Source organism: Falco punctatus (genome assembly GCF_963210335.1).
Source record: "Falco punctatus genome assembly, chromosome: Z".
NCBI classification, from domain to species: domain Eukaryota; kingdom Metazoa; phylum Chordata; class Aves; order Falconiformes; family Falconidae; genus Falco; species Falco punctatus.
In genome coordinates, this window is record NC_137586.1 from 26,732,940 (window position 1) to 26,746,202 (window position 13,263).

At 38.2% G+C, this 13,263-nt stretch overlaps 1 protein-coding gene across 8 annotated transcripts in view; it reads right to left on the reverse strand.

The window, feature by feature from the left end:
* Window positions 1–13,263, reverse strand: part of IQGAP2 (IQ motif containing GTPase activating protein 2) — a 128,212-nt gene that overhangs the window by 1,314 nt on the left and 113,635 nt on the right. For all 8 annotated transcript variants that reach the window (XM_080373269.1, XM_080373270.1, XM_080373272.1 and 5 more), the window contains 8 exons: window positions 12,187–12,319; window positions 9,451–9,553; window positions 8,428–8,569; window positions 4,671–4,758; window positions 3,594–3,806; window positions 2,123–2,283; window positions 1,161–1,304; window positions 113–221 (listed from right to left, as the gene is read on the reverse strand). In XM_080373269.1, the coding sequence (XP_080229395.1) occupies window positions 113–221; window positions 1,161–1,304; window positions 2,123–2,283; window positions 3,594–3,806; window positions 4,671–4,758; window positions 8,428–8,569; window positions 9,451–9,553; window positions 12,187–12,319 (1,093 nt within the window). The remainder of the gene's footprint in view (window positions 1–112; window positions 222–1,160; window positions 1,305–2,122; window positions 2,284–3,593; window positions 3,807–4,670; window positions 4,759–8,427; window positions 8,570–9,450; window positions 9,554–12,186; window positions 12,320–13,263) is intronic.

A 13,263-nucleotide genomic window follows, 5' to 3' on the forward strand; every position in this document is an offset into this window, starting at 1 on the left:
TGCTCTGTGCTGATTGAATAGTTCATGAATACAAATAAAAAAATCTGGAATGGTTTATATTTAGAGGAAATGCAACTGTGACTATATAGCAAAGTAACAAAATTCAAACTACCTGGAAATGGAGCTGCACATTTTCCATCTCAACCCCCAGAAATTTTGCTTTGATTTCAAAGTCACCCACTTCTTCTCCAGGTGTGATATCAAACATCACATTCTTAAACCTCAAAACAAAAACATGGGTAATCAATTATGCATGCTGTGCATGTTTCTATAGTCCAGAAACAGTTTTTGGGAAAAAGCCTGCCGAACACAAAAGAACTTTGACTGTAAGCAGTGTAAATTGTGTTAGATGAACCACCCCACCCCTACTGCAACGTCTTGGGAGACTTTCTGGTGTACATATAGTATGTAATACAGAGCTCTCAAGTTTTTTGTATTGGAGAAAAATAATAGGCTGTGGGAAGTTCAGGGAAAAAAAGATGACCAAGCATATACAACATAGGACAAGGCAGCCAGATTTTCTTTCTGCCACACCTGAGTGTCTACTGGTAGGTGTGTGCACACTCTTCTCTGGTTTCACTTTGCCTCATATGGCTTCCTTTGCCTGAAGAACCCACTTGAAAAAAACCTGCAACCTGGAAAACTCTTTTGCATGCAGAAGATGGATGGAAGGGTGCAGAGCACGGAAGATTTTCACTACAGCGGCCTCATAATGGATAGATAAAAAAGGCATGTTGAACCACCATATGCATTTGCCTTGCCATAGTAAGGAAGGGCAGAAAACCAGGTGTTTACTTAGTTATATGAAAACAGTTGCTGAGTAAATGAAAAAAAAAAAAAAAAAACAACCGAAAACAAAGCTGCAACTGCTTAACAAGCCCATCATTAGGAGTGAGAATGCAGCTGGATTTGTAGTGGTTCCACCTAAGCCAATGCCAAAACAGGCTTATTCAGGTGTTTTCCCAAGGTAATCTTATAGCATGGTACAAGGGAAAAAAATGAATTATGACAATTAAGCTTTATCATTCTTCTGAATTTAAAAGTCTGAGGTAATTTTAGGTGTGGCACAGGAAATTGCAAAGATTTCTTTTAACAAAAGCCAGGCCCCTTAAGGAGCTGTTGAATAGAAAATTCTCTGCATTGTTTTCTACCACACTTACTGCTTGGTTTGAAGACCTTCAATTTCTAGGATGACACCTTTTTCATGCAGCCTTGCAGCTGTGTACTTTAATGAGGCCTGCTTCGTTTTTTTGCTTCCCTTCACCTCCTCTTTTCCATCTAGTTTAATTGACCTCCATGAATTCCTGGGAAGAAAACACGAAAAATGGCTTTTGACTTTTCTACCAGGTCTTTATACTTCAGCTACTCTTCTAGCCATATTCAGCTTTCCTTCACTCTGCCTTCTTGAATGTCTATTAATGAACAGAATATTCAAAACAAATCTAAGAATTAAGAGGGATTGTTAGCACACAGCAAATAGTCTAAACATCTTCACAATGGTTTTGACTATGTTTTTAGCACTTGTTTAAATTTGATTGTGAAATGCAACCCTGGTCCAAAAAGAGTCCACAATCATCACTTTAAAATAGCATTTTGTAAACATACAGTGACATAGATGTTAAATAAGTTTGGCCATTAGAGTTCATTTTTGGATCTATGAGGTGAACAGGAGCTTTCCCAGTGTGCAAGTCAGTAAAGTGTTCTCATTCTGACACTTCAGTGACATTTGGCAGGGGGCTTGCTCTTGAGTAACTGCATTGTACCTGAAAAGTACAGTTTTCCCATTTTTCATTCTAAAGACAAACCCCGACCCTTTTAGTGAAGGAAGAAAAATCAATATTTACTTCCTGAAGCTGCTTGTCAAAGCAGGACATCAAAACAGCAACAGTTAAATATATTGAAAACACACATACATCTCAGGCCTGTTTCTGTAAGGCAGCTTTAAATAAATGCAAGACTTTACTTTTCAGGTTTTGTCTCAAGTCACACTGACAACTCCCATGGACCTTTTTAATCTGTGTTGTCAATTGCTGGAATCAAAACTTGCAACTAAAGATTAACACCTGCTCTCCCTCCTGAGAAAACACATTGAAATATGAAAACCAAGATGACTCCAACTCACTTTCTTGTTAGGTTGTCTAAACAAGTTTTTATATAGGTGTTGTAATAATTAATTTGTTCTTCATAGAATGCTGTCTTGGAGTTGAGTGCATTCAAAGTCTGCTGGAGTTTCACCAGTTCAGCTTTCCGATGATGTCTGTATCTTCTTTGATTCCGGATATCCTAAATAAATTTATTATTGTTTTTTGTTTATTAAATTTTAAAAACTTTCAGCTTATTAGCATTCAAATCTGTAATTATACAAAGTGACTGAATTACTGGGAGAAAGCATGAACTGTCGTGTTAGTGAGTACTATGGCTTATGTGATTGTATGGAAGACAACAATCAGATTGCTACTTATGTATATGGGTGGTGATATCTTGAACTCTGCTGTGGTCTCCAAGGCATGACAAACAAGGAAGACATAAGGAAGATGTCTTCATGCTATAAATGAAAGCTTTCTCACAGCTGGTTCCTGGTGTGAGGCCTAAGAAATGAGAGCTTGGGCTTCAACTAGGTAAGAAGTAGCTACTGCTAAACTAGAGCTTCAGTTGAAGGTCATGGTTGAGTTGAGGTAGTTGAAAATAAAATAAAGCAACTTGCAGTCCTAAGGCTCATCCCAACCTTCAGATTGACTTAATGGCTCAAAACAAAGCATCTAGGCTTGTAGGTAGGAAATATGGGGTACTGAATGTATACCTAGAATGGTTTTAAGTGGAAGCAGATGCAGACACCTAAACTGAGCAGGGCTTTAAAATAGCACTTCAGAGTAGGTATAACATGATGTACTTATATTAAAGACTTAGCTCACTTGAGCCATTTACTTATTTATATATTGAAATATTTGCCACTTTTAAAAATATGTATCTATAATATGTAAATCACTCATGTGAGCTATGTGTAATTTACTCATGAGTAATTAAAGATAGTCTAATACACTAAGACTCTTACAGCCAGTGTCGGGTGTGGATTTGGAACAGGATTTGCCTATTTGTCCTCAGCAGGCCCAGTGCTCTACCAGCCTCAGTATGGGCACCATGTTGGCCTGCTGTTCGGCTTGTGCCCTACCCAGCCCCTGCAGATCTGTGTTAAACACCAGTCAGAGAACATGTTGGGTTTTTCAAAGACTTTTTTACCTTTACAAAGACTGCACTAATTATTAATTGAAACACTGATGGGTAATTCTGATTCCTTCTAAAATAGAAAAGGCTATACTGAAACACATTGTACTGGAGAAGTTAAAACAGCATCAGTATCAAGTCTGGATAACAAAGATTACAGTGGCATGTTATTCAGTACAGCTAGTTATGCATGAGAGTATCGTCTCCCAGTTATTTTCTCAGCAAAGACGATTTATTCCTTGTATGGATACTTCAGTGATTTAGTGTAGTATTCTCTGGAAATTATATATTGCACATCTCTAGCTGGAATGGATTTAGGCCCACTGCCAGCCTAAAACCCGTCAATATACAAGGAAGTATGTTCCATTTACCTTAGCAATCTCATTTATAATTTCTTGGTACTTAGTTGCTGAAGACACTAGACCTGCTTGTTCCAGTGTTCGGAGGTTTCTTTGAATTTTCCTTTTCTTTTGTTCTATTGGTAGCTGCCCATCCTCAAAAATAGACTGACTGTGCTTTATTTTCTCTGGAGTTTTGGAATTTAAGATGGCACGTTTTTCTGCAAGTTTCGAGTGCTTAGATTCCTGGGTAAAAAAATCCAGAAGAGTTATTTTCCAGCTCAGGGTAACAGTTCAGTATTCAAGTACACTGAATTCTCAAAGGAGATTATCAAGAATCAAGAGGATATAAATAAAGCCTGCACCTTACCATATGATGTGAAAGCACTCCATTTACTGTGCCTTTTGACATACCTTAAGTAACTAATCACAACACCTCATCATTTATTTCAGTTAATCAAAATATGCCTAAAATCAGCCAGATGACTCACTGACATTTAGTTGTGGAAAAACTGTCCAGATTTCACAGGTGTACCCTACATATGCACACACTGAGGTAAGCTAAAATGTGCACATTATTGAGATGTAACTTTGTGTGTCAGGATCTACAGGGAAACCTTCAACTGGGAGCTCTTTCCCAGTCAATTCTCATGCCAAGGACAGCAGTAGTTCCCCAGGCAGATGTTTGCTTGTATTACTTAAGCAAATAAACTCAGTGTTAGGGAACTTGACTTAAGATTCTGGAGGTCATGAGAAAAAAAAAGAAAAAAAAAATCTAGCAGAAGGGTTCACCTCAGATGGTTTGATTGTATTGAAATACAGAAGAGACCCTGTTTACAAAAAATGCAAAGAAAAAGTATTATTCTAGTTGTGCTAGCTGACAGCAAGACATGATTTTTCTTTTCCTCTGAAGCTGTTACCAATTATACAGTGAAAGAAAATTTGCAAGTCTCACATTTTGAAGGCTCTAGATTCTGAATAATCTAAAACCAGCAACAATTATTTCATTGTTACAGAGTGGTAGAGAAAGCTAGAGATACGTTAAGTCTTTCAAATAGCTATAATAAAATATATACCTTCTTTCCTGAACAGGCACAATATAGCACTTACCTGTTGTGCTGTGGCTGGTGTTTCTAGTATTTCTAAGAGTGTATCCCCTGGCTGTGTTCGTATCACATCCACAATAAGTCTTTTGGTCCTTTTAAAAAGGATACATGGATATTACAAAACAGTTGTCACTGAATCACTTGGGCATTTCATTTTCTCAACTGTACAACTAGCAAGCTCCCCCTTTATTATGGATGCTTGGTAATGTTTATGTTTCAGAGCTTCCATTATTAGTGTTGAACAACTGGCTTCTACACACGTCTGAATAAAGAAATGCATGCATACTTCTTCCCCTTTTTTAGAAAACAGTTAACCAACTAGCACAGTAAAACAACTGTTAACATAAAAATTCAAGCAACATCTCACATATGTTTTTTAATTATGATCATTATATTCCTATCTACTGTTTTGTCATCTTTGCAAAGCCTGAGCTATGCATGATTCCATTAAGGGTCATATGTACTGAATAAAGTGGGAACGCACTCAAAACTGCTGAACTTCTGAAAGTATTTTACATCTGATGCGGTGAATTTACGCATACCAGTGCATTTATGCACACCATTTAAGGGCAGATACTTCTCTAGAGGCAACCTATGAGGAGCATTTCCTTGCTAAAAAAGGGAAACTGCTACACCCTGATATGTCAACTAGTTGGGGTTTTTTGGTAAGACTTTATCTCATTCCTGCTGCCTCTTCATCCATAATACTTCCAAGAACTCTGCTGCAGAATTCTGTTAATTTAGAGGACATTGTTACAAATGAGATATAGCTTATTCTTAAAAATTCACAGAAGCTTGAAGATACAGCTTACTTTTCACAGGAAAATATCTAATTATGATCAAGGCTTCTGTGATAAACCTCATGACTTCGTTTAAAATGATAATTTACCTACACAAATTGTTTGGTGGTTTGTTTTTTTTTTGGTGTTTTCAGAACTAGGAAGTTTTAAAAAATTCAATTAAATGGCACAAAAGGTTTACTCATATACAGGCAATGTTTTCTAAAAACACCCAGTGTTTGGGTATGATCCAAGCTTCCATGAAAGGGATAGCAAGGTAGGAATGACTGACAGCACAGGCAGACCTAAAGCACTGCTCCTTCCACGTTAAAGAGGAAACCGGCTAAACCTTCTGGAAATTAGGCTGCTCACCCAGAGCTGCTAAGTGCACTGAGCAGTTCTAGCACCATCAACAGCTTCTGAAGGACTGCTGTTAAATGCATATTTCCTTCCCAAACTCCCTTGGAATCCCTTACAGTTTACCAGGGAAAAAAGAAAAAAACAAACAAAAAAAACAAACTGCAAAAACAATCAAACCCCAAAACAGACTGAAAAAGATTTCCTAAAGTTGGTTCACTTGGACTACATCAACACACTGCTGGCTTTCTCTGCCTGACAATTTTTGTCAGTCTCTGGTGGTCACCACCGCAGCCTACATTAATGTACATGGGACAGCATTAGTGTTTTATGCACTGCCTTAGAAACTGGTGCCGATACGGCCGACAAGACACAAGGCTTATTTCCACTTCCCCTCCCTTCAGCTTCCAATACCCTTGTACCAAAACCTGCTCAGCTCTATTGTTTTCCAGAAACGCCCCAACCTGGGGCTGGATGCCTCCCCCTTGACCTGCCACTTGGCATGCAGCACCTGCACACTCAAACCACAACGTCCAGGCACCTTAAGCAGAGTCCTCTAGACAGGGGTACCAGCAAATCATAGGGCTCTTTGCAGAAACCTTAGAAGTATTTAATACCCAAGTATTTTTATCTTCACAGTTGCAGCAAAAGACTCCTCTGCAGCTAAGGTAGGAAAGCTAAGCATATGTATTCACACAACTCTTGTGTAAAAGGCAGCAGTAAGTAACTTCTGATACTGCTGCAATTTAACTCAGGTTGCTAATTAATCTTCTGTCAGATTGTTCACTAAATTTCCTCAAAATATAAGAAACATTACTGGAAAATGGTTATACAATAGAGAAGTGAAATTATAGAATCATAGAATCTTTTAGGTTGGAAAAGACCTTTGAGATCATAAAGTCCAACAGTTAATGCAAATCCATCACCAAACCGTGTCCCAAAGCACCACATCTATGTGTTTTTCTAAACACCTCCAGGGATGGCGATTCCACCACCTCCCTGCGCAGCCTCTTCCAATGCTCAACCACCCTTCCAGTGAAGAAAGCTTTACTAATACCCAATCTAAACCTCCCCTGGTGTGACTTGAGGCCATTTTGTCTTGTCTTGCGACTTGTTACCTGGGAGAAGAGACCAGCCCCCACCTGCCTACGACCTCCTTTCAGGTAGTTGTGGAGAGCAGTAAGATCCTCCCTGAGTCTCTTCTCCAGGCTTAACAGCCCCAGTTCCCTCAGCTACTCCTTATAGGACTTGTGCTCCAGATCCTTCATCAGCTTTGTTGCCCTTCTCTGGATAAAAAAATTCTTTTGCTATTCTCATGCTATTGTTTCAACATTATTTCCACACAGTGCACAGAATTAAAGACATTTCTTTTGGCCTTGATTTTGCATGTTTTTAGGGATTCCATTAAGGAGTAGCATTTTACTCCTACACAGAGGAAAGAAGGACAGGAAGCACTTTTTTTTTTTTTTAAGTGATAGCAGCAGACATTCTTATTACAAAACCAGCCTGGGAAAAACTCTAGAGCCTTGGTCTCTGGAACACCAAGTGACTAACACAGTTTTGGTTTGACTGTCAATGCTGTCCTTTTACTTTAGATCTCAAATTATATTTGACAAGTTACAGAAAAAACTCAGTTTAAAAAAACAAAATGAAACAGGCCTTTATGGCTTTTATACAAATTGCACTACTTACTACAGCATCCTAGCTAAGAACTTTCTTCAGAAGTAATGCTTCACATACTACCTAGTAAATTCAGTTTACTGATTCTTGATTTGGAAAAAGACCCCTAACAGGTTAGAGTTGAATTACAGCCTGTGTCTACAGCCCTAGTGCTTGCAGAAGTGTAAAATCCTTATGCTGTATTTCCTTTTAAAGGGAACTTCTAACCTTCACACTTGTGGGGTAAAAGTAAGCCTAGTAATAGAGGACAGCAGCCTCCCATTCTCCCTCCTTTGTTTCAGGAAGCACCAGGATCTTAAATACACCACTGCTTATTCTGGACAGCTTAAAGAAGGGTGCCAATAATTTGATACTAAGGGCTTTTATAAAAACATTTTCAACTGTGAAGTAGCCTATATCCCAGGGTACCCCAGTTACCATTTCTTAATTCACTACATTGAATAAACACAGTTTTCTTTCCGTGGATAAAAGTATGCGCTATTCCTGCTGAAGTGACAGTCACATCCTGTTCAGATGCCTGATGGCAGTATGTCAGGGATGTGTTTTCCTTTAAGGGGGAGGAGAGGACAGTGTAATATTGTCTGTCACTTACAAGGCTAGACAGCTTTTCATCTCTGCTTGTTTGTTTTAAAGCTGTGGTGTTTTAAAGCAGAACACTTTGACAGCTTCGTGGAAGAGTACTTACTAGGTTAGATAATGATCCGGTCATGCTCCAAAATACAAGTGGCAGTACGTTTATCTTTCTGGAAGAATGGACAGTTTCTCTGACTTTCGCAGACATTTGAGCAGGACTGAACACAAACTGGCTTTTGAAAACTGAGTACATTCAGCACTTAAGAAATGTGCACAGGCAGGGTAGAAGCAACCTTCTTTTAAAAAAAAACAACCCACCAACAAACCAGACAAAAAGCATAGCCAGAATATAGTTTTTTGAGCAAAACTTACTTTATCATCAGGTTTTTGAGATCCTGATCTTCACCTTCTCGTAACTCATATTTGCTTGTCAGAGATAGTGAAATCTCTGTTTTTGCAAGTTGATTCAGTGTGCTTTCCCTGTTGGGGTCGTTGGGATCAACAGCTCCTTCCCCTGTAAGGAAACATATTTTACTTCAAGTCTGCCAACTTTCCCATGATTCAATGCATGAAGTGAACAAGAACATAGATAAATCAGTGTAAGTCATCAGAAATATTCAGTATTTTAAATAGCACACCCATTCCTATGATTTAGAAGCATTCTTTTTTTGGGGGCATTGAATGATCAATACCATAAGCTAGCTATTTATAAGCCCAGATAGAATATTTTGGAATTGCCACCAATTCTTGCTTTTCATCTATTGATGTGCAAGAGATTCACATATCTTCTTCTCAAAGAAGAGTACAAACAATTTAAGATCCTTTGTACTAACATGCAGTGGTAGTGAAAAATTAAAGAGTAGCAGCTATAACTTGGAAGCTGGTATTATCCATGACATCCTAGCTACTTTCTGAATGCTTTACATCTTGCTACAATAAAGGCAAATTAATATCAGTCACAAATTTTCCTTATAACTTTCTAATACGTTTGCATGATTTTTAAAACTTCATTTTTATTTGGATAATTGAGTCAAAATAAGAAATGGCTGTTTTAAGAATTCCCTGTGCAGTTTTTGTAAGTTTCTAGCACATATTAACAAAAAAAAAGGTCAAGTTATTAAAATTACTTGTTTTCTGTCTGCAGTTTCAACACAACTGGATCATTCTGCTTGAAACATTATTGATGTTTAGATTTTGAATCACATAATCTTTGAGTGAATAGTGCTGTTAGAAGAAGGTTCAACTATAAGGAGCAATGCTACAATAAGTGTTCAGAAAAGAACTATAGTAAATGAAGAAGCTTTCACCATGGGTGACACAAGAGTATTTAAATCAAGCTCTTGTTTAACTCTGCCCCTAGGGTGAAGTTAACCTTAAAGAAGAAGAACTGTATACCCAGGAAAGACTCTACATCAGGAACAGGTCCCAGCCCCTCCAGCAATTCGTTCAGCAGGTCATTCGGCTCAGTAGCAATGGCATCCTGGTGTTCCAATAGTAGCTATAAACAAATGTTAATAAAGTCATCATCATCAAAAAAAGCCCCAACAAAAAAACCACCCAGCATTCCCAGTGTGCTTATACTTGTAAATAAATCTGGAGACTAAACACTGAAAAATACACATTTAGTGTGATTAGGATTAAGGAGGACCCAAAGTGGGAAAGCATGCTCAGTTCCAGACTATGACTTTAGAATTGTTCTTGCCATAAAACAGCTTGCCATGCTCCTCTGTCAATTGTCTCTGGAGCGCTGAACATCACAGCTAAGCAGAAGGTTAAAATTTGCCTTTAGGACTAATGAAGTACCACAGAGTAAAGGGTGATAATCCCAAGTAGAGCATCTCAGTGCTGCATCCTGAACTAAGCACACAAATGAATGAAGACTGGGTTGTTGGTCCACAGAAAGATACCTATTTTTTCTGTATATCCACTCCAGTACTTTACAACGGTATCTGTGATACTGTTCAAAAATTACTATATTTTGTGAGTGAGAAGCCAGCTATGCAACACCTAATAGACTTAGAAGTTGCAGGAGATTTGTGAACATATGCACAATAACTTCCATACCTGGGCACATTCTCAAAACTTTAAGCCACAAAAATACTGGTAAGCCAAATTAATGAAGACCGTGAATGGGGCAGTTACATTTTTCTTGAAAACAGGCCCTTGCTATCTGTAAGAAAAGTAACATCATGCTGGCTTAAATAAAGCCAGCAACATTAGTGATGGCTAGATTCAACAGTCCGCTACCCCTAGAAGCAATATTCCCTGTGTGGAAGACAGATGGAAAGATGTAGTGTCACTAAGCTTCACTGAAATTTAGCTTCAGCAAAGCATGCACAGTAGGCAAAAATGCCAGGATTCCAAGTACTTTAAACACTGCAAGTTATAGTCATTCAAAAGTTACTGGCTACTAGAAACTCAATGACAACTAGAAGGTGTACGTCAAGAAAAAAAGGCATTCCAGACATACTTATAAGACACAGTGAGCTTAAGTCCATAACCGTGAACTTGTTTTAAAAAAGTTTCTCTTATGTGCAGCAGTTACCCCACACTGTACATAATGTTGACCATGATACTGTGGGAACTGCTGAGAAACACTGTATGTACTCATTAGAGCTTCACTATGCTTGATGCCATACAAGCACAGAGTGACAGAGACATTCACAGGACAAATTCTCTGGGGCAGAGCCAAGAGATACATGGGGAAGAACTAAAAAACCCGAGCTGGTGAATGCAGCAGTTCCCTCATTCCAGCTACATCCTACAGAGGTGTGCAATGAAAATTAAGTTTAGGCAAGTGCCTTGGAAGATGATGACAGAGGGCAGATTTGAGAACAGCTTCTGAAGCTGAGCTACACATGACAAACTGTTTATGCATCTCCTGTTATTCAAACTAGGGGTATTTTTGAGCTGTATGACCAAAATGGAAATTTTAATTTACATTTGTAGGAACAGTGCAGTGTGAGCAGACAACTCAGGCTTAGGCTCCCAGAGGTGGTTTGGTGGAAGAGGTGGCACATGACAAGGAGAATCACCTGGTAAATGTACTGCACATAGATAATACCATGGTCTTCAGAACTATTTGCTTGTTTGCTCTAAGCAGGCAAGTGCATGTAGTCATGTTATCAAAAAAAGACCATTTCCTTGACCTCCTTTGTTTGGCAATTAATTTTCATTAAATTACATCATATTTTGTAGAGTATTTTATTAGCTAATATAAAATTGCATAGCAATGCTCTGTGACGTTAAGATCAAATAACATACTAGACATGCAACAGACCCACTAAAAGGAATATTTGAGCAACACTAGTGTTTAAATGTAAGCTCTGATCATAAACATGCAGACATAAGTCTATGCCTTAAAAAATTAAAAGAAAGAATAGGCATAAAGGCAATCCAGAAAATAGGTTTTTAGGCTATTAGTTTTCACTTGAATAAAGCTGACTTGGAATATGGTGTAGTGGGAGTTAGGTATTCTACCTTTTCTATAGTGTATCTGACAATATTTGTTCTTTTTGGGGTGGTAAGGCGGGGCAGGGGCAGGGAACAGTTTGCAAGCCAGGAAACAGATGGTAATATCCCAGCTTTAAAAAGACCATGTGGTAGACATTTAACTTACACCCTAATGAGTCATACTACAGAGCAGTTAATCTGTTCTTTACCCATGATAAAGAACTGGCAGGATGCCACAGCTCAGTCCTTCCAAATCAGACATTTGCATCTGCTTCCAACAAAACATATGACAGAATTCCAGTCATGAAATACACTGACTTTTCCTCTGTTCCCACAGTCAAAGCAGCTTCTTCAAACTGGCATCACTTTCTTAGCCAAGACAAGAAAGTATTTTTAAGGATAAATAGAAGTGTCACACTAGATTAGAACAAAAATATTCCTCCCTTCTATCAGAAAATGTTATATTTTTTTATATATATATAAATGTCATTTGAGATGATGCTTTTACATGGAAGCAGTCTTCTAGGAAAAATGCAATCTAATACTGAATTCCAGACACGAACTGAAGAAATTATGTCAAAAGGGAGAATGAATACTAAGCTTCCCCAGAGACTGTTTGTTGCAAATGTTTAATAATCTGTGAACTTTAGTCTGAGTAGTGTATTTTCATTGACTTACTGAATGGGTATTGATAATTTCTTCAATGGAGATATATATGACAGGTTTGCTAAGGGTCACCATGTCAGAGTATTCATCAATATTGAATTTCTCCTCTGGTTCAGGAACATCACATGCTGCTTGAAAAAAATTCCTAAGAGAAAATTAGAAATACTTCAATAATTATCCCCTATAAACTCAGTTAGCCTATAACATAAAAAAACCCACAATCAGATCTTTGACATGCATTATATTCCTCTTACAACCTGCAGTATACACTTGGTTTCTAAAGGAACCTTTTAAAGGAAGCAACACATTTATACAACAACAAAAACGCCTATCTTTCCTGTACAGCTGGAGGAAGATTGTTTTAAAGGTAATTTTCTTTTCTCCTTATTCAATGAAATGCAATATTTTAATGTAAATTTTAAACACCTAGAGAAATCTGTATTTAGTGCTCTAGAAGATATGAAAGGATTTCTCCAGAGACACCCTCCAGTTTTATGAAGGCACTTGGTAGTGTGAAGCATGCCAAGAAGAAATTATTTGAAAAAGCTGCACATAATTACCACTGGGCATACAAATATTTAATTTGCTGTTACTCAAACTGAGCTGCTCAAACTGACAGGAAGTGTAGTATTGTTTATGAATGCAAGAATCTTCAGAGGGAAAAACGCAGTGTGGTTGAAGTGTTACTTTGACATGACTAGCATGTACATGGACCTGAGACCTGCTTCCCAAGACAAGAGGTGTGTATCCAGGCTACTGACAGCTCCAGGGATATGCACAGGCAGCCAAGACACAGCAAGGTCCTCCCATCAGAGGACTGCTTTGTTTCCCAAAGAGGACCTGAATTGGAGCACCTGGGAGAAAGAGTTTTAGATGAGGCCTACAGGCATGCTGCAGGAGCTGTACTGCCTTCACTGTGCCAGCCCTGTGCTGCTGATGAAGATGCACATTTCAGGTTCAGAGAACCTTTAAATTTGGTATTAAAAAAAAACAAAACAAAACAAACAAACCCAAAACCTAGGACTCCTCAGTTTGGAGAGGAAAATCTGAGCACTATGATAATGTCGTACAAAATCACAGTGGTGGGAC